The sequence below is a fragment of the Palaemon carinicauda genome, chromosome 3 (genome assembly GCF_036898095.1).
Source record: "Palaemon carinicauda isolate YSFRI2023 chromosome 3, ASM3689809v2, whole genome shotgun sequence".
Classification (NCBI taxonomy): domain Eukaryota; kingdom Metazoa; phylum Arthropoda; class Malacostraca; order Decapoda; family Palaemonidae; genus Palaemon; species Palaemon carinicauda.
Genome location: NC_090727.1, coordinates 153269200 through 153296141, shown reverse-complemented (window position 1 = coordinate 153296141; position 26942 = coordinate 153269200). Strand labels below are relative to the sequence as shown.

The 26942-nt window shown below is 37.2% G+C and overlaps 1 protein-coding gene across 3 annotated transcripts in view; it reads left to right on the top strand.

The window, feature by feature from the left end:
- tho2 (THO complex subunit 2-like protein) overlaps nt 1-26942 on the top strand; it is a 66054-nt gene that overhangs the window by 8070 nt on the left and 31042 nt on the right. For 2 of the 3 annotated variants that reach the window (XM_068370970.1, XM_068370971.1), the window contains exons 7-27: nt 91-309; nt 554-681; nt 813-1011; nt 1200-1357; nt 2264-2450; nt 2857-3001; nt 3446-3648; nt 3848-4066; nt 4228-4392; nt 4975-5115; nt 6165-6278; nt 6543-6662; nt 7152-7279; nt 10138-10201; nt 10611-10862; nt 11488-11619; nt 12912-13145; nt 13571-13632; nt 13872-13977; nt 16384-16495; nt 17086-17120. In XM_068370970.1, coding sequence (XP_068227071.1) covers nt 91-309; nt 554-681; nt 813-1011; nt 1200-1357; nt 2264-2450; nt 2857-3001; nt 3446-3648; nt 3848-4066; nt 4228-4392; nt 4975-5115; nt 6165-6278; nt 6543-6662; nt 7152-7279; nt 10138-10201; nt 10611-10862; nt 11488-11619; nt 12912-13145; nt 13571-13632; nt 13872-13977; nt 16384-16495; nt 17086-17120 — 3123 coding nt within the window. Of the gene's footprint in view, nt 1-90; nt 310-553; nt 682-812; nt 1012-1199; nt 1358-2263; nt 2451-2856; nt 3002-3445; nt 3649-3847; nt 4067-4227; nt 4393-4974; nt 5116-6164; nt 6279-6542; nt 6663-7151; nt 7280-10137; nt 10202-10610; nt 10863-11487; nt 11620-12911; nt 13146-13570; nt 13633-13871; nt 13978-16383; nt 16496-17085; nt 17955-26942 lie in introns of all 3 variants that reach the window. The other variant, XR_011044166.1, reaches the window with a different exon arrangement.

Genomic DNA, 26942 nt, shown 5'->3' with positions numbered 1-26942 from the left:
CTTTTGATCTAACAATATTTTGTCTGTTGATATGATAGTTTCCTGAAACTTATACTGAAATCTATGTTTTTTTTATTGCTAATTTTACAGCTAACGCCAGAAGACTCATCAATGATTGAGGACTATCAAAGGGAAGAGAGTGAAGCGAGGGACATTGCCATGAAGGTCCATGTCGTTTCCACCAAAGATAAAGAGAAGGACAACAAAGAAAAAGAAAAGGAAGATGATGAGAGAGAAAGAGAGGAGTTGAGAAATATGGAAAAATATTACACCAATCAGAAAGTCCAGCTTTGCATTGCTCTCTTGGAGGCGAGTATACTGAACTTTTTGGTATCCCAGAGATTTGGGTTTTACTGTTATATAATAGTATTTTACCTAGCTGTGCCAGCCGAACTCGGTTGAGTCCCTTGTCAGGCTGGGAGAAACGTAGAGAGGATAGGTCCCCGTTTCTGTTTCATGCCTTGGTATATGTATGTATGTATAACTGGCCGGAAGAATGTCATTATGTCGTTGGGAGGTTTTGTAATGAGATTTACCTCTTTTCTATCAACAGGTTGGTGCTTGGGATAATTTCAACGAACTCTCCCGGCGGTTTCCTGACTACTACCTTGTCTCCTGTCCTCCTATAAGTCAAGCGCTCTGCAAGCTGATCCATGCTACAATAGAGCCAATATATCGCAAGTGAGAGCCATTTTATTTCACGTACGGTATTTGCTGTATTGGGAATTATTTTGTATGTTTCTTCGTGGTACAACTTCCTCTCGATCAATTATATCGAAGCCTTGTAATTTTATTTATCTTTTGAATTCCAGGGTATGCGTCCTCCCAAGTCGTCTGAAAGGAACAGTAGTCGAGTTGATCAACAATTCCTTAGCACCGCCACCTGCCTACACATTTGAAGATGTCTGCAACACTATATTCCCCATGTTGTGTGCCCTGGGACCTCATATCTATCACGATCCAGGGTTGATATACAAAGTTTTAAGGGTTGCCAAGATGGCTCTGAAGCAGGTATTGACGTGTGTTGTTCTTTAGTTCGAATAATTCTGAATACTTTTTAATTAAGTATAGTTATCTCTTATGTTTTAATGTATTCAAAATGCAGAAAAGAGTATTTTGATTATAATCTAATGGTATAATGTTAGCCGTAAGTACTTTGTATTCAACATGCGATATAACTTCTTTTCATCCTCCCATAGATTACAATGAGTGGAGAAGGCATGCGACAGGACTTCTACTACGAATTCCTCACTGTGCTCGACGAGGTGCTACTCCCTTCCCTTTCAGTTCTAGATTCAAATCCGTGTTTAGCCGAAGAAATCTGGGAAGTTGTGAAAGTATATCCTTACCAGCATAGGTTAGTGCCAAAGGGTTTTGTTTTAATGATATTAGAGTATCTCCGGCATTTCTGCTTTCATTCTGTATGATTTTATAGCTGTTTTGGGGATATTTCCTGTAATAATTCCCATCGTGTTGTCCCCGATGCCTTGCAACTCATGAATGATATGTTGATTTGCAATTATTACTCTATACTCCTGTCCTTGCTTTGATTTCCTCTTATCATAACCAAGTCCTTACATGATAATTTTATGTACATAGTTGCTATTCACTAATAAAGTCTTGCACAAGTCTTACCAATTCTGTTCTTAGTTAATTTTTTTTCTTATTTTTCTCTAATGTAAAGATATTTTTGAAATTACACTTCATGACAACTCTCTCTTTTTATATCATTAGTAACTTAAATGGATGCTGAAGACTCATAATGTATCCATCTCTCCCACTGGTAGTTAGTGCCCTCATTACATTGGAGACAGCTAAATTTATCCCCAAGGTGCACTCTTGCTTCCCTAGACCCTATCATAAATCGTAATGTACCTACGACAGTGCTATTTAAACCGTTTCATTTTTAATCCTGTCCTGTCATTTAACTCCCAATATCCTTCTGAGAGATTTGTTCTCAAATCTACTAAATCTGTTGGAGATTGTTTCATCGTCCTAACTTGACTCAGATTATTATTATTAACCCTTTCGCCCCTAAAGGACGTACCGGTACGTTCTTGCAAAACACTGTTATTTACGTGTGTTTGATAACTTTATGAGAAACTTCAGGCATTTTCCTAAAAGAATGAGACCAACCTGACCTCTCTACGACAAAAATTAAGGCTGTTAGAGCAATTTGAAAAAAAATATATAGCATGATGTGCTCGGAATTTAACCTTATGACGAGGGTAAAAGGGCTAATACTTATCTCTATTTGTTCCAGGTACAAAATTTACGGTCGCTGGAAAAACGAGACTCACACCCAACACCCGATATTAGTGAAAGCTAGAACCAGACTTCTCAAGAAAGCCAAGTTCATAATGATGAGAATCACCAAAGAAACAATCAAGCCCGTTAGTCGAGGCATCGGCAAGTTGACCCACAACAATCCGGGTCCGATATTCCACTATGTGAGTACAGTGCGGCAAAGTTACCCCGTACTGAGTACCGTGTTCTGGTGGTACTGTATATACGACTGTGTATTCTTAAATACTATACTAAAGAGTGAAATGTGCCCTAAGATTGCAGTATTTTAAAGTCATTAGGTTATTCAATTAAATATAAGTAATGTTGAGTATTATTTTTCCTATCAAACATTTGATCATATTTTAATATAAAAGGAATTTTGAGTATATTAAAGCTTATATAACTTGAGAAGTACAGTATTATAATAAGGGACTGAATTCTATCTCTCTCTCCCTTTCTCATTTTTTTTTTTTTTTTTTTTTGGTGATAAGTATTAAGCTTTTTTATTTTGACTTTCATAGCTTCTAATTCAAAATGATCTCCAAAATATATCTAATTTTTTCTTCCCAGATCCTGATTCAAGTTCAGCTCTATGACAATTTAATCGGACCGGTTGTCGATAGTTTCAAGTACCTGACTTCTCTGTCTTACGATATGCTCGCTTATTGTATCGTGGAAATCTTGTCGGAAAACAAAGACAGAACAGCCAATGATGGTAAGCATTCGTTCTTCATCTTTTCCTTGCTAGCATTTAATGATTTTAGATTATTATGCGTACATATTCCAATTGCATATTAGAAGCTAATTCTTAAAATGAAATTTGCCTCTTTGAGTATTGGAATAGAGTATCACAATAATCTATTTGGTCTTTAATGCCAGACTAAAAAATGTATATCAATAAAATTTACCTCTCAAGAAAATTGGTACTGAAGCAGCTTGCGATGTAGAAAGTCTTTTTGTCGGATAGGATTATAGGAGCAGGATATGAACAACTACTAGTAAACCAAAAAAGAACCTGTTGTAGAAAGTATTATGTTTTTAGTTTACATATTAGCATTATCAATCGTTCGAAAGTCTCTATGAATGTCTCAAACTAATGTTGTTTGTTACCTGACCTATTTGGAGAATAACAATTAATCGTTTGTCTTTCTTTTGATAGCCATGGCCATATCTCCGTGGTTACAGTCGCTGTCTAACTTCTGTGGCACAGTCTTCAAAAAGTATCCAATGGACCTTGGTGGTATACTTCAGTTTGTAGCCAATCAATTGAAGTGTGAAAAGTCTATAGATCTTCTCATACTAAGAGAAATCGTTCAGAAGATGGGCGGCATCGATACTCTGGAAGATCTTACGTCAGAACAGGTAAGAGAAGATGTCGGTTGATTTATTTCCATTTTAAACTCATAACTTGTAAAGTCCGGTACAGTACTCCACGAAACGTTTTGTCCAATAATGCATTATCGTGAGTTATAACCTTCTGTAATTTTTGTGGTTTCGAACAAATTATTTGAATATGTTCCTCTATTCTCTTGGCGTCTCAACCTATCTTCCTGTCTTCTAGCTCGATGCCATGTGCGGAGGCGAACTACTCCGCCGTGAAGCCGGACAGTACCAGCAGGAACGAAATATAAAAAGATCCTCCGTGAGACTGAAGGAAGCTCTTCTCGAGAACAACCTGGCCATACCCTTGCTTCTTCTAATGGCACAGCAAAGAAATTCGGTCGTTTACAACCAGACGGAATCGCCTCACCTGAAGCTAGTTGGGAAACTGTATGATCAAGTAAGTTCTCTTATTGGACCTCTAAGGATTAAATTTATGAAGAATGAGTTTCTTTCACATTACAGGCTGAATTATTCTTATACTGTATTCTCAACATGTGTTATTGAGTGATGATATATATTTTATTGTATTATACATATCTCTTGTTTTTATTATTTCAGTGTCAAGACACGATGGTCCAGTTCGGATCTTATCTGTTCCAAATGGTCACCATAGACGAACTGAGCGACAGACTTCCCAGCATTGGAACCTTGTTATCAGACTGCCATGTTAATGCTGACGTAGCCTTCTTTTTAGCTCGGCCGTTGTTCACAAATATGTTAAATGTAAGTATATTTTAAGATTATATTACTACTACCACTACTACTACTATAGTAAGCTAAGCTGTAAGCTTAGTTGAAGCAGCAGTATGAAATTTAATTCTTTCTGGTTGAATAGTGGTCATTTTAGTATTTCATTGTAGTTTGTCATTAAAAGAAAATGGAATGAATTTTAAATTGAAGTTCAGGTGATGCAATATAGATGGGTTTGTTATGAAACAACTATTTTTGACCAAATATTTTTCTAAACACATTCATGCACAGTGCACCACTCGGCCATTCATAGTTACCACAGTATGTGTTGCCCGCTTTTATATTTAATTGCTCATACATAAAATTCAAAACAGAGTCCTTTATTTTTGGATATTGCATCATCAGTCCCAACTCCTGTGTAAGTTTCCTATGTATATTCAAGAACTAAGCTGTATACCAAGGAAAAATACAAATGACTTGAAATTATAGACATTGCCATCAGAACCTTAATAAATTCTTTTATTTTTTACAGGTACGGAAAACCAAACTAGAAAATATAATGTAACATTATCTTAGTACATCAGATTCCTTTCATAATGTCCTTTTTTTTTTCAGTTGAAATATGATGAATTAAGAAGACAGGATAGAGGAGAAAAGAAGTTGACAATCGAACAGAAGAAAAAACGCTACCTGGAAGCTTGCAATGAGGTGTTTGGACCTATTGTTACTAATATCAGACCTCATTTTAGTTGTAAGGTGAGTCTTTAAAAGTATATTGCTTAAACAATTCATAGTTGATTTCTTCTGATACTTGAACAGGAAGGTGCTAATGCTGTTCAAGAGAATCATTGTTGTTTTGAGGTAGGAAAATCATGTCTATTGTACACTTGATAAGAGGTCAATGTTTGGGACTTATTTTTTGTAGCATTTTCTATGCTTTGGTATTGTTTCTGTAGATATAACTGATTAGGGGATCCCCTCTTTTGTGTACAAGTTTATTTAAACAAGGTAAGATCAGCTCTCCCTTGCATTATCTATTAACAATTTAACGTGTTGTCTAAGGAGACGTGGCTGTTTGGCGGTTTCTAAGAGAAATACCAAAGGGATTTTATTCTTCTATCTATCTAGCTTCATTTGTGGTGGATAATGTGGGAGGTTGGGCTGTGGCACCCTAGCAGTACCAGCTGAACTCAGTTCAGTCCCTTGTTAGCCTGGGAGGAACGTAGAGAGTAGAGGTCCCCCTTTTTTTTTTTTGGCTTCATTTGTTGATGTCGGCTTACCCCCAAAATTGGGGGAAGTGCCTTGGTATATGTATGTATCTATCTATTTACTAAGGCACTTCCTCAATTTTTTTTTTTGGGGGGGGTAGCCAACATAAAAAAAAGGAACAAAAGGGAACCTTTCCTCTCTTCCCTTAATTTACTTAATTCTCTGGCCCCATGGGATGCGTAAGGGCTGAGTGAGTTTACGCTATACGCCACTTTCCTGTGCCATCTCTGAGCTCAATCAAATTCTCAAATCCAACCTCCCTTCGCATTGTCATCAGCCACGTTTCTCTTGGTCTACCACGGTCCTCTCCTACTGCCTGGTTCCCATTCAGTTACAACCTGGATTAACTCATCCTCCCATATTAAAATATGTCCCATCTATCTCCATCTTGATAATCTATATCGTTCACACGAGACACGCTTGCCACCGCACAAATTATAGTCAGAATATCTTCTGATGGAATGGGTTATTTAATGGCGTGTCGTTAATTTCTTTTTAGGATGTAAAAGTTGAATAATTTTATTTGAATCTTACAGGTTTGGGAGGACATGGACCCGTCATTTTTCCTCACTTTCTGGACGTTGACGATGTCAGACCTAGAAGTACCTACACATATATATGAAAAGGAAATAAAGAAAATTGATGTAAATGTAAGTATGGGACTGTATTCTATCATGGTATTTACTTTTTTTTATGATGTAGTAGAGAAAATCTCTTTAGAATTAGTACAAAATTTCAAAGTGCATTTGTTGTACATATTGAATATATTTTTCCCTTTTTTTACCACGGAAATATCTTCTGTAGAATCTATTTTTATGGTACACTTCTGCATACAGTTAAAATTTTATATAATTTTTAATTAAACAAAGAACTCTAATCCCTTCAATGCAAACAAATCTCTTCTCCCTTTACAGCCATCCTCCAGCAAAAGAAAAAAGGATACCGACCGTCTAGTATCGCTCAGAGAAAAACTACAAGAGGAAGAGAAGCGGCAGAAGGAGCACGTCGAACGAGTTCGTGCCAGATTGCAACAGGTGAGCGTTGCTTTTAAGAGAGGTTTAGTCCCGAGAGAAAATAGCTGCTTTTATTTATTTATTTTTTTTCTTCTTCTTCTTCTTCTTCTTCTTCTTCTTCTTCTTCTTCTTCTTCTTCTTCTTCTTCTTCTTCTTCTTCCAACGTACAAAAGGTCCTCGACTTAAAAACTTAATAGGTTCCAAGAAGCTGTTTTTAAGTGGAATTTTGACAAACTTTGGCCTAGGGTAGGGCCAACTTGAATCCCATACCTATGATTTCCAGCTACAAAGGTCAACAAATAGTCAGGTTTCATATGAAATAGATATGAGGTTATTGCATACATCAACTTGCTTATTGTATTAAATTATATATTTTATTTCAGTCTTTCTTCATCGTATCTTTATTATTTTTAGTTAGATTTGTGTTTGTATCTAAATGTATGTAAGTTGGGATCCTTCTCCTATGGTTTTGTCCTGAACTGATGATTTGTTTTATCTTTCACCCTCCAGGAGAAAGACAAGTGGTTCATGCTGCGGGCTGCCAGATCGCCCAAGAACGATACCGTCACGGCGTTCTTGCAGCTGTGCCTGTTCCCACGGTGCACCTTCACTGCGTTGGATGCTGTCTATTGTTCTAAGTAAGAGTACACTGTGTTCATTTCTTTATCGCCTAGACTTCCTCTTAGGGCGCTGCTCAAGGGTTTATACAAGCAGTTATTCGTTTTTCCTCTTTAACGTTTTCATCTTAGTTTGGCCCTTAAGATCACAACTCTGCTCTATTAAAACAAAGTTAATTTGGGTTATTACTTCGATCTCTGTCTACTTTGTTGTTTATTGATTGCTTTCGTTCATTTAAAAAGCCTTTTGAAAAATCTAATTTACAAAACATTTTAACGAGGAAATTTATATATTTTCAATGCATAGGAGAAACTTTCAATTGTATTATTTCTCATTTTATTTATGATTAAGTTTATCAATTTCCAAAAAACTGGGTTTCCAGATTGTAGGCCATATAAATCTTTATTTTTTTCATGTTTATATTACAAAATTCTTTCAATATTAAAATAAATTAGATGCAAATTTTTTTCCAAAAATTTTAAGTTTTGAGAAACTGGCTTGAAAGTTTTTTCTAGATTGATTGAAAAGATGAAGTATGTATAAGTATGTACTTTTATCATTAATTTTACTTGTTATTGAAGATCATAAAGAAATAATCATTGTATTTCAGAGTTACTTAGTAACCAGTGAAGAGACACTATCCTCAAATACATATAATATACGCACCATGATTAAAATGTACACATGTAAATGAGACGTGGCTGGTGTGATATATTCTCTTCTTTATTTTTTGGTCATTTTGCGGTCTTGTCCTCCTTAGTTAGCATCTTTGACACTTTGTGCATCTTTGAACATAATTGTAACGTAAAAGCTGTAAATATATAAACGAGCAGACAAAGGAAGGAGAGGAACTTGGTTTAGATAGTAATAATAAAGATAATAATCACAAACACACACTTTTGCCAGTAGACGTCATATGTAGTTAATGTGCCTTTTTTCCCCCATGATTGGTTTATATCCTAAATCATACCGATTGGGAAAGGTGAGTTTTATTTTAACATGTATTCAAGAGGCTGATGTTCCATTCATTTATATAAATTTTTTAACATAGTGAACCCTCGTTTATCGCGGTAGATAGGTTCCAGACCCGGCCGCGATAGGTGAAAATCCGCAAAGTAGTGACACCATATTTACCTATTTATTTAACATGTATATTCAGACTTTTAAAACCTTCCCTTGTACGTAGTACTGTTAACAAACTACCCTTTAATGTACAGAACACTTAATGCATGTACTACAGTACCCTAAACTAAAACAGGCACAAATATTAAAGGCGGTTTTATATCATGTGTTTCCTAAACACGCCAAAAAGCACGATGAAAAATGGCAACCAATGTTTTGTTTACGTTTCTCTGATCATAATGAAGAAACAAACACATTTACTGTACACATCTGTGTATAGGTTAGTTTTTGCATCGATTATATTGATTATTCAGTACAGTATGTTGATTTTGTTATTACCAATATGTATATATATATATATATATATGGGTTATGAAAAAAATCCGCGATGGTCGAACCGCGAAGTAGCGAGGGTTCACTGTATAACCTAATTTAAACACTTCTGTGATTATGTGCTTTGCTGTTCATTTGAAGTAGGAAGGAATAGTGTTGTATATTCATTAAACAGGATCATAATTATGTCTTCAAGAGGGATGGTGGCACTCAGTGTGTATTTTGGATTTTATTTTTATTATATTTATGTAGTTAGAAATGTCTTGGGAGTTTTTCTTTAGTATAGTCACTCCATGACGTAGATCCGTCTTTTCATGTGGATTCGACAGTCACATTTAGAAGGGACATGGTGCAGTAATGTCTTTGAATAACGAAACATTTTTAAATCCTACTGCTGCAATGATGAAATTAATGTAAAGGCAATAGTAAACTAATTTTTTTTTTTAAATGTCAGAAAATTTTCATTTAGAAACCCATCCAATGCTCGTATTAATTTTTCTGTTAGTATCTCGGTACTTTCTATATAAGCTTTCTTAGCTCTTCATTATGTTAGATTATATTTTTTATACAATTTTTAAGACGAATTATATTTTTATCCTCGCTTTTTAACACAAATTATATTTTTATCCTTTTTTTTTGTTTTGGAGAATAATTATTGGTCAATTATTATTATTTATAAGTCAGTTAAAGACTATTAATTTCTTGACCAGGGGTTTATAGAAGTTCAAAGAAGTTTGAGGTAGAGCAAAGTTAGAAGTTGGCAGTAGGATATTACAGTACATTTATAGGTGCTGTTTTGGTTAGCGATCTCAGTACTTTTAATAGGTAAAAAAACAAGAATGATAGAAAACCTAATGGTTCTTGCTTCGTCGTGCACCTGCTTCGCTTGCAAAAAAATAAACATTAATCTCCGTATTTTTTGGCAAGTGGTAATGTTGAGCTGCTTAAGCTAACGTCAATGATTGATTATTTCTTAGATAATTATTACCAGTTTATAGTTTTGTTTAGAATGTAATGGGTCTTGCTTTGCCGTGAAGTGAGATCGCATACCAAAGCAAAAGCACGACTTTGAGATCGCATGCCAAAACAGCACCTATTTATATTGTATCCTGATTTGTCACCTTAGCCCTTCGATGGGATTACTACCTGCGTTCCATTTGTAGTTTCCCTCTGGTCTCACTTTTCCACTACAAATTACCATCGCTTGTTATATTTATCAATTTTAAAGATGAACACTTGGGCCAGCCCTGTAGATGCGACACTATTCTCTGCTTTGATAAGTAACAGCAATGACATGTATATGAAAAAGTGGGCGCCTTGCCCCTATTATTCCAAATGAGGAGGGAAGTGACCCGCCATTGCTACTGCCGTACGACACTAAAGCACTCATGTTTGGCCGTCTTTTTTTTATTTTTTCTTCCAGATTTGTGAAGATGCTGCATGACCTGAAAACTCCAAATTTTTCCACTTTAATATGTTATGATAGGGTAAGTTATACCATAAAGGTCTACTTGTTTATTTTTCTTTGAGATAGGTCTCTAGGTTATGCCCAACAGGTGGCCTAACATATAAAGTACGATACTGTCATTACTAAGATCAAGAGAGCACAGTTTTTATATTGTAAATTACAGTCTTGTGTGTGTTTTCAGAGGAAATATTAAGAATAGTTCCTGTTATTTTGATGTGACTACAGTTACATTGATTTAAAAATGGCTGAGTAAGGAATTTTTATCTAGTAAAATTCATGACCCATTGGAATAATTAAGTAGCAAATTATATAATTTTGAATAACTAATTAGATGTAATTAGTTGAGGCACTAAACGGCAAGCTATTCCATAATTATAGAGTCTTATTTATAGTTTCTAAAATTCTGATCATCGTCCTCATTTTTCCAGATGTACTGTGACATAACGTACACTGTAGCGTCATGCACAGAACAGGAAGCCAATAGGTATGCCAGGTTCCTGCTCGGAACTCTAGAGACAGTCATGCACTGGCACGCTTCCCAGTCCAACTACGAGAAGGAGTGCGCAAACTACCCGGGATTCGTCACCAAGTACCGGGTCTCGAGGCAGGAGGCGAACGATTACGTGGACTACGAGAATTACAGACACGTAGTTCATAAGTGGCATTACAAAATAACTAAGGTAAAACATTCGTTGAAGTTTTGTGTTTATAGTTTTTCAGTTTGTGATTTGGTTTTTGGGTAGATTTAAAGTATTTATTTCCGACAAAAAAAAAAAAAACGATGGGGTTACAGTAGCCTATTGGAAACTCCCCTGCCGGACAATATGTTGGATAGGGGTTTACCGCCCGTTCAAGCCTGATAGTTTCTTGCAGTGTCTTTAACCTCACCATCCTTGCTAGCTAAAGATGTGTTTTGGAGAGCATGCAGTTTTACCTGCTGAGTCAGCAGCAGCCATTGCCTGGTCCTCCTTGGTTACTAGCTTGGAAGCTGATCATATGCATGTCCGGACAGGGGTTTGAGACCCGCTCAAGCTTGATAGTTTCTTGCAGTGTCTTTAACCTCACCATCCTTGCTAGCTAAAGATGTGTTTTGGAGAGCCTGAAGGTCTACCTGCTGAGTCAGCAGCAGCCATTGCCTGGTCCTCCTTGTTCCCTAGCTTGGATGGATAGGGGCTTGGAAGCTGATCATATGAATATATAGTCAGTCTCCAGGACAATATTACTGTCCCTTACCCCTGCCATTCATAAGACACCCTTAAACTTTTAAACCTTTTGTTTCTTACGAGTTTGGTTATCCTTTTACAGGCACTGGTTACCTGTCTAGAGAGTGGAGATTACATCCAGATTCGTAACGCCATCCTGATTCTTCAGGGAATTCTATCCCGGTTCCCAGCAATTACAAATTTGGCAGCTGTCATTGAGAAGAGAATAGAAAGAGTAAGTAAAAATTATCTCTGACCAAAAGTTTTTAGTTTCCTTTTCATGACTGGTGGATATATATTATTATTATTATTATTAGTATCAAATGCTAAGCTACAATCCTATAGTCCATTTCTTTTATCGATGCAGATTTGCACCGACTCGCAGCGGTGCCCTTTTAGCTCGGAAAATTTTCCTGATCGCTGATTGGTTAGAATTATCTTGTCCAACCAATCAGCGATCAGGAAACTTTTCCGAGCTAAAAGGGCACCGCTGCGAGTCGGTGCAAATCTGCATCGCTAAAAGAAATGGTCTATAGTTGGAAAAGCAGGATGCTATAAGCCCAGGGGCTCCAACAGGGAAAATAGCCCAGTGTGGAAAGGAAATAGGGAAAAATGAAATATTTTAAGAATAGTAGGATTTATAAGCTTAATCTAGAATTAGTAAGCTTAAGAATAATAGTCTTTAAAACATTTACTTTTATAATTTGAAAAAAAAAATCACCCTTTTATGGAGTTAGTGCTGTCAATACTCAAGCTGTGAACTACAGGCTATATAGATTGAGTTCATAGATTCATAAATTCAATTAAGAATGGTTTTTCTATAAACTTTTTCCCCCCAGCTATTGCTGTATATTTTCTGAGATATAAAGCCAAAATTAAATGAAAGTTTTCCATAGTTTTTAAGTCTTTTTGTAGTTTTTATACATGAAATATCTGTCTTGATATTGTTACTGTTTTTAAAATATTTCATTTTAATTGTTCATTATTTCTCAGATCGTTTATTTATTTCCTTATTTTCTTTTCTCACTGGGCTATTTTTCCCTGTTGGAGCCCATGGGCTTATAGCATCTTGCTTTTCCAACTAGGGTTGTAGCTTAGCTAGTAATAATGATTATGATTATTTATTAACTAAAGCAGTATATATCTGTAGAGTCTTGTAAATGCACATACATTAACCCTTTTACCCCCAATGCTTTTTGGAACTTTCCAACCCTTAACCCCCAGGCATTTTTCTTTTTCAAGCACGTTTTGCAATTTTTTTTTTTTTTTTTTAGATTGCGCTGACAGCCTTAATTTTTGTCATAGAGAAGTCAGGTTCTCATTATTTTGGAAAATGTCTGAAGTTTCTCAAAGTTATCAAAAATATGCAAATATCAGTTTTCTGCAAGGACGTACCAGTATGTCCATGGGGCTTAAGGGATGAGTTTTGTGAAATATACCAGTACGTCCATTGGGGGTAGAAGGGTTAAGTACTTGCCTCTTTTTATTTGTATAACTTAATAATTATTCATGCCGTATCTTTTACAGGTCAAAAATCAGGAAAAGAGCCGCAGGAACGATCTGTACGTCTTAGCAAACAGTTACTCAGGGAGACTGAAGGCCGCTAAGTCGACCCTGATGCCTGAGACCGACTTCCACATTGTGCCCAAACGTACCCCGCCCACGAGCAAGGTCGTGAACGGCACGACGGAAAAGGCCCAAGCAGCATCTAAAGATGGGAAAGCAGTTGGTGAAGTGACAGAGAATGACAAAGAAGTGAAGGTAAGATCGCAGTGGTCTTGAAAGAAGTGAGAATGCTTACACATTATCTTGTTGTTATTTTGCCTGAAACTGTAAAAGCAGATATCATACATAATTCACTTTAGAGATCTGTGTTAACTTTCATATAACTTTGTTTTGCTTTGAAAGACTTATTTAATGTCCTATTTTTGTTTTATATATCTTTACATAGTTATAAAATATATGATGGATATTAAATTGAAATTACAAATTGTTAGCAAAATAGACAACATTATTGTTTTCCTACACATCAAGCACTAAAAACCTGTAAGAAAGTCTGCTTTTCTAATCTAGCTTAACAGGGCTACACTTTTGCTTTGTTAAATTGTAAGGTGTAAAATTTTAGTAAGAGTTTTTAGTTATTTTTTTGTAAGACTACTGCTAACTTTTTATCCTATTTGTTGTAGGTGGAATCAACCGAGGCTACAAACGGAGATGTTGACATGAAAGAGGAAAAGAGAGAAACAAGGTATGGCATCCTTTATATCCTTAGTTTGTGGCTTTCTATCCATACAACCTGTGACCGGTGAAAAATCTTGATTTCAAAAACTGGAAACTTATCTTTTGAATATTTTTCAAATCAATATAACCTATTTGTTTAGATTATAGGATTTTTCTCCAATAGAAAATTTGTTGAGCATATTTTTAGAAATCGATGCATCTTGAAAAGGGCCTTTTCTAATGATACGTTACATTTTTTTCCAACAGATCAGGAAAGAAGGAGGCTGAAGACAAGAAGGACAGTAGCGAGGCGAAGAAAGACGACAAGAAGGAAGACCCCAAAAAGAAAGCCAAAGATGGTAAACGAGCAAAGGTGAGATGGTTCGGTCTTGTCGGGGAAGCAGATAGCAAACTTGTGCCAGAAGAACAGTTCAATCTTGTTGGGGAAACAGATAGAAAACTTGTGCCAGATGAACAGTTCAGTCTTGTCGGGGAAAGGAAACAAGTAGTTAACTCAAGCTAGCTGAACATTTCAGTCATGCCGGGGAAAGGAAACAAGTAGCTAACTCAAGCTTGCTGAACAGTTCAGTCTTGTCGGGGAAAGGAAACAAGTAGCAAACTCAAGCTAGCTGAACCAGTTCAGTCTTGTCGGGGAAAGGAAACAAGTAGCAAACTCAAGATACCTGAACAGTTCAGTCTTGTTGGGAAAGGAAAAAAAGTAGCTAACTCAAGCTATCTGAACAGTTCAGTCTTGTCGGGGAAAGGAAACAAGTAGCAAACTCAAGCTAGCTGAACATTTCAGTCGTGACGAGGAAAGGAAACAAGTAGCAAACTCAAGCTAGCTGAACAGTTCAGTCTTGTCGGGGAAAGGAAACAAGTAGCAAACTCAAGCTAGATGAACAGTTCAATCTTGTGGAAGCAAATAGAAAACTCATGTCACAGGGACAACTCACGATTGATTATGTTGAACATGTTTGTTCAAATTTAACAGGAAGTAAACTGAAATGAAAATAGGACAATCATTCATAGTTTTCTTTAATTTTCGGGGCAAATATGGATTTATGTTGTGTATACTCACCCTAGGTATCAGTACGGTGAAACCTCTTTATCCGTGGTAATTCGGTCTTTTGTTGAGGAATTCTAAGATTTAATTTTTTTACTTGAAGTAATCACTTGAGAACTGAATGTACCTTAGTGTAAAATATACTACAGCAATGAATTTAAAGTACTATACTTTACTATATATACTTTACTGTAATAAACATCTAGTATTATACATTATCTATTATTGGAAATATTAATACCCCAATTCTCTTGTGATGTGCTTTACTGCAGTAAACTGCTTAGTATAGAAAAATACAAGTACTGCATGTTGTATATTGCTGTATTAACAGCATAGCACTGAATGGGTAAAAAAGGGTCCACTGTCTATTAAGTGATGCCCTATAAATGGAGACGAGTTCTTCCTAAGTCACGAGTTGGCGTTCACTTGCTTGGGATTACAGGATTTAGAAGTACCCCGTCCGCATATATTTTCTTAATTACAAATGGCTGTTTAACTAGTATGTTGATGGAGTGGTGAGTCAGGTGAATGCTCGAGTGCTTGGACGAGGATTGAAACTGATAGATGAGAATGACCATGAATGGGAGGTAGATCAGTTGTTTGCGGATGATACTGTACTGGTTGCAGACGCGCAAGAGAAGCTTGGCCGATTAGTGACAGAATTTGGAAGGGTGTGTGAGAGAAGTAAGTTGAGAGTTAATGTAGGTAAGGGTAAGGTTATGAGATGTACGAGAAGGGAAGGTGGTGCGAGGTTGAATGGAGAGTTACTTGAGAAAAGGAGGATCAGTTTAAGTACTTGGGGGTCTGTTGTTGCAGCAAATGGTGGAGTGGAAGCAGATGTACGTCAGAGAGTGAATGAAGGTTGCAAAGTGTTGGGGGCAATTAAGGGATTAGTAAAAAATAGAGGGTTGGGCATGAATGTAAAGAGAGTTCTGTATGAGAAAGTGATTGTACCAACTGTGATGTATGGATCGGAGTTGTGGGGAATGAAAGTGACGGAGAGAGAGAAATTGAATGCGTTTGAGATGAAGTGTCAAAGAAGTATGGCTGGTGTATCTCGAGCAGATAGGGTTAGGAACGAAGTAGTGAGAGTGAAAACGGGTGTAAGAAATGAGTTAGCAGCTTGAGTGGATATGAATGTGTTGAGGTGGTTTGGCCATGTTGAGTGAATGGAAAATGGCTGTCTGCTAAAGAAGGTGATGAATGAAAGAGTAGATGGGAGAAGTACAAGAGGAAGGCCAAGGTTTTGGGTGGATGGATGGAGTGAAGAAAGCTCTGGGTGATAGGAGGATAGATGTGAGAGAGGCAAGAGAGCGTGCTAGAAATAGGAATGAATGGCGAGCGATTGTGAAGCAGTTCCGGTAGGCCCTGCTGCTTCCTCCGGTGCCCTAAATGACTGCGGAGGTAGCAGCAGTAGGGGATTCAGCATTATGAAGCTTCATCTGTGGTGGATAATGTGGGAGGTTGGGCTGTGGCACCCTAGCAGTACCAGCTGAACTCGGTTGAGTCCCTTGTCAGGCGGGGAGGAACGTATAGAGTAGAGGTCCCCTTTTTTGTTTCATTTGTTTGATGTCGGCTACCCCCCAAAATTAGGGTTAAGTGCCTTGGTATATGTATTTGAAAAATGGCCTTTTTGAAGTTCATTTATGCATTAAAACCTATCTGTTTATTAGATGTATACTGTATACGATAATATCGACTTTCTTCTTCTTGCAGCCGGACGAGGAAGATGAGACGGTTGAAGCTGACAGAGAACGAGAGGGCAGTGTTGTGTCTAATTCGTCTTCGTCATCAGTTAAGATGGAGCCCCCAGAAGGGTCTACGAGAGGTAAAGATTATTTGCTTGTGTTGGATTTCCCGTGGCACGGTTCAAGTTTAAACCATTTCTATGTGTCAGTGTTGATAAATTTTAAACTGTCTAGGTGCTGTTGGATGTTAAATTGGGTTTATTTTTATTTTGCCCATGTTTACTGTGTTACTGTTCCTTATGCTTCAGGAAGTTTCATATAAACATCAAATACTGTAGTGAATTAAATTTTCCACGTAATTGGCCTACTTATGAGGGTATTAAAAATTCTGTGCAGGACAAGTTATACGACAGTACTTTCATTTACTTTTCTCCTGTTTTTACCTCGTTTAATAACAAATCTTTGGGAAAGCATTAAGAGTGTAGTCTCTAGACTACGGTAATACATAACTAGTGAACTTGAAAAAGGTGTAAAATGTGTAGAGTATTATGCATGACAAAGAAATATAGTTTAAAACGTTGGTGTAAGCGTATCATTTCAATATGCATTTGATTAGAGAAAAGGTTTGCTAGGTTTATTTTGAGGTAAAGTTCAAGAAGTATATAACCTTCTCATAAATAAGATATATTTTTGCCACTGGGTTCTCAATAACTGCTTTCTCTCTCAACAGGGTCAAAACGACGTAAGACGGAGACTAACTCGAAGGTCAGTATAAGCGTTGAGTGTGACCAGTAATTACTGTACACTAAATTTAAAACCCGTTTAGAATTGAAGGGCCCTTGGTGTTTCGCATGGAGATTTTGTCTTAACGTCAGAGAAGAAGTGTCAGTCGTACCCCTCCAAATTCTTACCGTCTTAAAAGTTATGGATTCCCATGTTGCCGCTGCTGCTACTGCCGCCGCCTCTACTCCACCCTGATGTTTGGCGGGGACGAGTGTCCCTTCCCGCCACGGGCAGTTAAAATGTGTATATACAAACTGAGGAAAGGGTGGGAAAAAAGCCTGTATCTTTTCTTTTAAACTTCCAGTGGAGTAAATAATTTTGGATTAGTCGTAGGTGTCCTGGCATACCTATTCCTAAATCGAAGTTTATTGTGAAAGACAGTGAAGCTATTTCCAGTGTTATTTTTAAAACAAAAAATGAAATTGTTCATTTATTGCTTTGGGAAGGAAACTTGATTAAGATAGAAATAAAAAAGTCCGATGTTTATGATATGTGCTGAGACGACAAATACATCTAGAACTCTCTTGAAAGTGGTGTATTTTGTCCAGTGGAAAATGCTGCTTAGAATTTGTTCGTCCCAATTTGCAAAGTACCCAAGACTTAAAAAAATACTAAATGCCACAACGCCTCAAGCCGTGCCGAGGAGCGTAATTTTTCTAAGCCCACCTCGTGATCTATCTACGCGTAAGTCTGTGTCGCCGATCGACAAGAGTTTATAGGGCAGCGCATATTAGCTGGTGGTGACACAGGAGACAGCTGGACCTCAGAGGGATGTCTTAACTTGTCAGCATGATTTTTCTCTGGATTTCATCTTCCGCAAGTATTACGAAGAGAAAACGTTTAGTATATTTTCTTAATTGTAGTTCAAACTTCTTATTTCTCCAGTTAGATCAAGAACTTGTACTACAGTGTGACTACCACTTTGCCTTTCATATGTTAAAGGATTTCATATACAAAGTATACACAAAGTAGGGTATAGTTCATGAAAGTGACTGTTGAATTTTGACCTATTTTGGATGCATTGCTAATAATTAATAGGGTATTTTTGTAATGAAATTGCCTCCAGAAAATAATCTCTTATAAATTTTTGGTTTTTTCAAAACATAAATATCTTTTCAAATTTTTTTTACAATTTTTTTACCTCTATCTTTCTCTTGGAACTTTTTATATTCAAAGGACCCCTTTGTCTCAGTACCTGTTTAACTTATGTTTTATAAAATGGAGGACTGCATACATATATTTAACATCTTGAAGAATCTTTGATTGTAAGATTTAAGTCGGTAGTTTAACTGTATGCACATTTCTGAAAATAAGAATTTAGTCATTGGAATACTTTAATACTGAAGCATGTCCATTTCTTTATTATTTCTATGATTCTCCCCAGATGTTCATATTGCTTTGTCTCCGGAAGCCCGGGTTTAATCAACACGCCCGTTAAAGTTTTTTAATTTTCCCATTTTCGTTTGTCTCAACCAATACATGTCCTTAACGAGTGAATAGAGCCCACTAGCGTTAAGTGAATACATTTTCAGTTACTTCGTCGACCGGCAGCAATCGAAAACTCGGATTGCTTCCACACTGCGTTTTTAGACGTCCTTCCCCGTTTTGCCTTTGCCAAAATCGAGGATTTTGAGAAGGGTATGTATTCACCCTTGTCTGTTTGTGAGCAATTTTACGCAGAAACCACTTTACTGGTTTTAACCAAACTTGGTAGTCATTTTGGGTATGACCCAAGGATGAATCTCTTAGCCCTTTTACTCCCAATAGACGTACTGTACTGGTACGTTTCACAAAACTCATCCCTTTATCCCCATGGACGTATGGGTACGTCCATTGCAAAAAAATGCTATTTAAATTTTTTTTTGCATATTTTTGATAACTTTATGAGAAACTTACGGCATTTTCCAAAAGAATGAGACCAACCTGACCTCTCTATGACGAAAATTAAGGCTGTTAGAGCAATTTAAAAAATATATTTGTTCCAACACGGAGTACTTACCTCGAACTACTTTCTTAGGAGTACAGTATCTGGGATCTCCTCCCAACCGACCAGAGTTTTGTGTAGTTTACCCTAGTCCCGTTTTCTATGAGGGGTAACCTCAGGCGGAGTGATACACGCCCTGAGGCTAACCCAGGGTCAGAGAGCATGCTTGCTTAGGTCTCGATCTCCAGTAAGTTCTCTGGTCTCGTCGCGATAACATCTCAACGCTCTCTCCTAACCCAGTGCGACGCTTTGTGTCTCACACGGGCCCCACATGGACCCATTGTGTTCATTATATACCCTTTCCTACCCTTCTCCTCTGTGTTCGCCGTTTAGGGGCAGCTTATGTTCTCCTACAGCCACGTGTCCGGAGTGCGAGTCCTGGAACGAGGTGCAGTGGGTGCGCTTCGGCACCAAGAAGAAGAAGGCGTCCAAGAGGTCACATAGGAAGCCGAGCCTTTCCTCGCCTCTTACTTGTGGGGAAGAGGCCCATTGCTCTTCCCCAGGAGTCTGAGTGGGTGCGGTATAGCACCAAGAAGAAGTAGGCGACGAAGAGGTCGCCTAAGAAGCCGAGCATCCCTTCCTCCCTTGCTTCACCGGGCGTCTCGTCTGACCGAGCTTCCCTACCACCCTCCCCTACCCAGAGTAGGGGAAGAGGCCCGCGGCCCTTCCCCAAGAGTCTGATCTTCAGGATAGAGGGGTTGTGGGGTCGTTCCAGGCGAGGGAGGGGCGGGAGTGTGTACGGGAGACGGAGTCCTGGTGCAAGCAGGCAACTTCTCTTCTGGTGACCCCATGTGGGGGGAAAATGTCCCTAATTCTTCTCCAGCCCCTTTGGTGTGTTTTTCAGTCAGACTACTGAACCAACTTCAATGAAACTTGGTGGGATATGGCCCAAGGACAAATCCAATAGATTTTGAAGAAAATACATCAAAGTACTTATAGGTATTGAAGTTAAGAGGAAAATACGACTGCTTGGCATGGCAAAGGCATGCTCTGTCTCTACTTAGTGTCCCTCTTGTTTAGTTTACTGTTATTGCCTTGAAATACACAGAAATTATGTCCGAGAGTTCTTGTTCCAAATTCTCTTGTATCGTCTCGGGCAACTCTTTGATTCAAATTATCAGTGTGAAGAGTTTGTTTCATTCTCGGTACCACTAATGTGAATGTTTCAATGCTATTGATCATTGATAAAGTTAACTGCTCAAGCAAGTCGAAGAAAACTAGGCCTGTCGGTTGTAGCTGGATGACGACAACGTTTACACCCCTCCATCTTTATAACCATTTATTAATAGTGACGAGCTTCACAAGTTCTTTTTATTCCTTGTTCCCATTGTTTAAGCTTCTGAAATCCAGTAAAAACCTCCCTGAGTCTTGGTAATTCTGGTGTTTCGCAACCCGTTGTCAAACCTAACCCAACCTCATTGTCATTCTAAATTGATAGACTTTCATTAAGCAATGGTACTGAACGTATGCTGCTCTCCATAGATTCGAAAGCTCCACACAAAACCTTGTCTATATCCTTTGGTCCCTTCTGCTGCTATCCACAGTTTTAGATCCTTCTGTTACATTTCACAGTTCTTAGTTCCTTTTGCTGCTAAACCCTTGCATTCCACAATTCTTTTTCCTTTTACTGCTAAACCCTTCCATTCAATAATTCTTAGTTCCTATTACTGCTAAACCCTTGCATTCCACAATTCTTAATTTCTTTTACTGGTAAACTCTTGCATTACACAATTCTTAATTCATTTTACTGCTAAACTCTTGCATTCCACAATTCTTAATTTGTTTTACTGCTAAACTCTTGCATTCCACAATTCTTAATTTGTTTTACTGCTAAACTCTTGCATTTCACAATTCTTAATTCCTTTTACTGCTAAACTCTTGCATTCCACAATTCTTAATTCCTTTTACTGCTAAACCCATGCATTCAATAATTCTTAGTTCCTTCTGCTAAACCCTTGCATTCAATAATTCTTAGTTCCTTTTACTGCTAAACCCTTGCATTCCACAATTCTTAATTCATTTTACTGCTGATCTCTTGTATTTCACAATTCTTAATTCATTTTACTGCTAAACTCTTGCATTCCACAATTCTTAATTTGTTTTACTGCTAAACTCTTGCATTCCACAATTCTTAATTCATTTTACTGCTAAACCCTTGCATTCCACAATTCTTAATTTGTTTTACTGCTAAACTCTTGCATTCCACAATTCTTAATTCCTTTTACTGCTGAACCTTTGCATTCCACAATTCTTAATTAATTTTACTGCTAAACTCTTGCATTCCACAATTCTTAACCCTTTTACCCCTAAAGGACGTACTGGTACGTTTCACAAAAGCCATCCCTTTACCCCCATGGACGTACCGGTACGTCCTTGCAAGAAAATGCTATAAATTTTTTTTTTTCATATTATAATTTTACGAGAAAATTCAGGCATTTTCCGAGAGAATGAGACCAACCTGACCTCTCTATGACAAAAATTAAGGCTGTTAGAGCAATTTAAAAGATATATACTGCGAAATGTGCTGAGAAAAAAATTACCTCTTGGGGGTTAAGGCTTGGAAATTTCCAAATAGCCTGGGGCTAAAAGGGTTAATTCCTTTTTCTGCTGAACCCTTGCATTCCACAATTCTTAATTTATTTTACTGCAAAACCCATGCATCCCACTGCTAACCCCTTTTCAAAGGGTCGTCGTCGTCGCCCACTCGTGTCCGAGTATTGGGTTCTGTCGTTAGCCATCAGCCTCCTATCTGAGAAAGAGATGAAGAAGGGTGGAAGAAACGACAGAATGCCAGTAGCTGGGTATATTGTTTTGGGTGGTCGTTTTTCTAACTTTGTTATAAATACAAAGAATTGCAGTCAGTCCCACAAAGACTGGAGATTCAAGTACATGTTTAGTGCAAAGACACACTTCAACAGAGACATGCCTAATTGATGTAAGACTAAATATGTTCCTGACCTCTATTTGGAGAGCTATTTAGTAATTCATCCGATATTTGTTGCCTCAAAAGAACATCTCCAAATTTAGGTTATACGTTAAATGGTAATCACATTCAGTTTAAATGACCACCAGATGCTCTGGGCAATTAAGTAGTTGTTTTTTATGGATAAATATTTCACTTCGTGCTTGCTTGCCAGACAAGTTAGTGATCAACCTGTTTAATTTTTAACTTATTTAACTTTCTTTGTTATTCTCTAAGGCCAGCGAGCCTTTTATTGTGGGCAGTAAGTTGTACTTGCCTTTTTTGGTTGTTTGAACTAACCTAGCTTCATTATTTAGGTCTAGTTACTTAGTTCTCCTTCAGTAGGGTTTCTGAATGTTCACTGTGCCTTACAGAATCAAGTATTTTCTTAACAATACAGCTAATACGGTACCTCGCAATTCCTTAATTTTGTGGTGAATAAGACCAATACTTTCTTTTTTGGGAATTCTGAAATCAAGTGGTAACTATTGGGTCATTTACAGCATTCAGTAAAGGCTAGTGCTCTGTTGACTTCAGTGTCGGCTAAATGCATAAATGAATTACAAGCATTGTTGATGAAGGCAGGCTTTGTGTAAACACAATATGATCTTGTTTCTTTTACCTTCGTCTGCCTAAAGTTTTTCACATTCCTTCACTAACCTGGATGAAAACAGTTCAGTAGAGAATAGATTTTGGCCAGTAAGAACCATAAATTTGTGTTTGGACAAATGAAAGGTAATAGAGGTAGTGTCCCCAGTTTCTGTTGCTCGACAGTTCCTTGTTAAAGTTCAATTACAGAAGATCATAAGGAATTAGATAAAAAATTCACCAATGGTTGAGAGTGGAGATGCAGTATATTAGCAGCTCAAGGGTATATCAAGTAGGTGTGCACAAAGCATTATCTTAAGCCAATCTACATTACTGTATTTTCAATTACCGTATTTCCCGTGTCATAAAACGCACCTTTTTTCACGAAAAATGTCCCTCAAAATCACCCTGCGCCTTAACACTAGAAAAAAGTTATATAGGGGAGTTTGACACCCCTCAAACACATTCTATTGACATACAAGCACTCAAACTCACGAGAGATAGAATATAAACCTATAATTAATTTCATATAGCAGATATTCATTCCTTTTTATATTGCACTTCATTTAATGAAGTACAGTAGCATATTATTAGTTTATTTTGGTAATCAGCTGATGACTCGGTAACACCCTTCCACAAGTAAACATGCCAACTAGTGGTCTCTTAGCAGACGACACTATGACATAGTTGTTTATTCAGTATACTGTACAGTATATCAAATTTTATCATATTTTGTTGATATTTTGTAATAAAGAAATTTATTGATAATGACTCTGTTGTCTGAGTTCCGAAATAATACAAACAGACAGTTGCTGAATACGTCCTTGGAAAAAAACTTCTGTTAGTTGAGTGCAGTATTACCAAGTTAGCAAAAAAGTAACTAGACCCAGAATCATATAAACAGTAGTGAAAGTATTCCACCTAAAAGAATTTATAGAATATATTCAATAACCTCATTTTGTGTGAAAATTTATAGGGTATATGAGGAATTTTGGAACTTCGTATTACTAGAATTTTACATCTTTACCAAAATTTTATAGAGAACCTCTGGCAACACTACTTTCATGTAATCAACACTGAACGCCAAGCACTTTGAGTAAACGTGTATTTTTGGTGGAAACTATGTCTGGTCTAGTTGTTTCTTATAACAATATGTAATGGAATTGGGATAATCAGCATATAGCTAATAAATATTAACTTGAACGTTTCATAATACACCCAAAATAAGAAAAGTTACTGTGCCAGACAATAATCACGCTAGAGTCGCTGACCATGAATTTCTGCTAGAAGTTTTAAATCCTCAATTTTTTTTCTAAAACTTGACTTATAGCGTCTTATCACACGGGAAATACGGTACTTCAAAATGGAATCCCGTATTTTAGATGGTTTATCAAAGTAAACTAGACAAGTAATCTAGACCAGGTCTGTATCCTTAACCTCAATGCATTGCTCGCACGACCCACCTCCAACAGTACGTGGGAATCACCAATATGATTAAGGGAGATTCATAGAAATAATTAGAATTTTGATAAGATTTATTTCTATACTCACCTGATGTTCATATACAGAATATGCCCACTCTCCCCTATATCTCAAGAGAGATAATGTCAACTTCGAAAGTAAAAAATATTTGTTCCTACATAAATATAAATCTTCATCCTTAAGTAGGGGTAAGACTGGCAATAGCTGGTAACGATCAATTAAGAATTATCGATATTATGGCAACTGGCGCCAGTAATCACTGGTGGTACAGGTTTGAAAGCGGTCAGAGCCTTCATTCTAATTCTAGCTGTCGAGGTGCCCGGACGAGTTCTCGACGCTCTCCGACTGACCTGAAGTTGTTCACTTCCTGATGCAACAGTCTTGGCTTCTTACCACTTACTGCTAGAGAGCTGTATTCATTTAAGGGCTTTTATTGGTTGAAATGAAAGAAATTGGGAAAATTTAAAGTTTACAATTTCATAGGTAAATGTTGTTTAAACAAGGCTTCTGGAGAAGAATATGAACATCAGGTGAGTATAGAAATAAAAAAATTATAATTAGAATTTAATTTTGTCCTACAAATGTGGATTGACTATCAAAATAAATATTTTTTTTTTATTTTTTTGTGCTTCTAGGATAGTGGAAATGACTGTATTACTTACGAGGTAGTATAAAAAAAGTCAATTTTCTGATCAGTTGAAACTCATTGCATTTTTTTAGAATATGAGCTTAAAAGATTCTAGATTGAAGGATCTCTGTCTTTGCATTTTGTGTATTTTTTTTTCCTTTTTTTTGACTAAATACTTTCCTGTGGTTTCTTTTGAGTTCGGTCGCTATAGAAATGACGGAGCCTTTTGGACTCCAATCTTTCTAGAGATGATGTAATCTCACATCTTTGAAATCTCAATGGTTGAGAGTCGGATGAGGCAATTTTCTCTCGCCAGAATTCGGAACAAACCCTTTCGTGTGGAAAAGAATTCTGACGAGACGTATCAGGGAACATTGTTCAAAGGATGTGTCCGTTCAGGCAAGGGATTCGGTGAATGACTGGGGCATTTTTACAATGTTAATATTTCGGTGAAGGAAATATTTACATTGTTGGAATGTTAAAGTGAGTTTGTAATGATAATATTTCCCTGAGAATCCCTTCCAGCTTTTGAAACAGAAGAGATAGAAATATTTTATCTGAAAGAAGGTTGTTGTAAAATAAGAGAAAAATTAAACCTATCAAATTCATTATGAAAAATTGAAGCCATAAGGTTGTACAAGCAAGACGGTAATTGCAATGAAATCTGATGCATTCATCTAAGTACGTACGTTGTTGCGTATTACATAAAAATTTAAATTTTATACTAAAGAAAAATTTTTCAAGTTTTAGTTTGTCATCTTATTGCTTCAAGGAATGCATCAAATTTTATCTGCAACTGTTGCCGATGTAAATAAAAGTAGGGAAGTGGTCAGGGATTTGATGCGAGACTTTCTTTATAATGTTGGTACCGGAAGTTGGAAAAATTGTAACAGAAAATTATATGATGTAGCCACATCATGATTATAGTTTACCACGTGGTTGACTTTAGAATACAGTAGAATACAATTTTTGAAGATTTAAAAAACTACAATTAAGGAGGGGTTTTAGATTATTGGACTGGGTTAGCAGGTGGGTTACCTCTATTGAGTTGAAAATGGCTATTAAAACAATTTGTAGCCACTTGAGTTATCATATTTTATAGTCAGGTTTTGTTATAGAATATTGGGCATGAGGTTTTAGCTTTAGTTCATCGGGATTTAAGTGATATATATCGTTATTTATGAAATTTTTCATACGATTTAGAAATGTGAGCAAAATAAAACTCATTTATGTGAGGCACCTTAATTTTTCCAATGCAGTTTCACATAATCCATTTTAGAAATTTTAGTACGCATAACTATATCTCCACTCCCACATGGTTTCTTCCATCTTGCTCTCTAATGTCTTTTAATTCCATATTTTAACTGTGGGAGTTTCCCCTAGTTGCACCTGCGGCCAGATTGGCCTCCTGTGTTGAGCCATATAGCCCAGATTCGTAATTGCAGTCCAATCTGTGCTGCGACTGGAATGTTCTTTCAGAAGCCCCAATTACAGGGAAATTCATAATGGCAGATGAGTGCTATCATAGTTTCAAAAGAACTTATGCAGTGTTCCTTGGCTTCGCTTTTGCTGGCCATGTTGTACTTTCCTTTCCAATTTGCATTTGTTCCAACACAGAGACTTACCTCGAACTACTTTCTTAGGAGGTACCTGGAATCTCCTCTCAACCGACCGTAGTTTTGTGTAGTTTACCCTACTTCCGTTTTCTATGAGAACTAACCCAGTCGTAAGGATACGTGCCCTGAGGCTAGTCCCGAGCCAGGTCGGGTGTTAGCTTGGGTCTCGCTCCTCAGTAAGTTCTCTGGTCGCATCGTGATACCATCCCGTCGCTCTCCATTCTCTGTGCGACCTTTTGTGTCCCCGACTCGTGTGTCCCACGTGGTTCCCGCGTGGTATCCCTGTGCTTTCCCTTGTGTTTTGAATCCCTTGTGCTTTCCCAAGTGTATTCCTTATCCTTTCCCTGCGTTCCTGTGTCTTGCGGTATTGTGTTGTGATTATGGAACAGACCCGCCGTTGTCCTGGGCCTAGAGCCTGACTGAATTAAGCATTCAGGGTTTTTGGATCTAGATATGAAATTTGGTGTCCTTGTTAAACTTTTTAATAGCAAAAGTCTGCTGCCCTCAAGCTATACTTGATGAATAGCTGTTATTTGGAATCTTC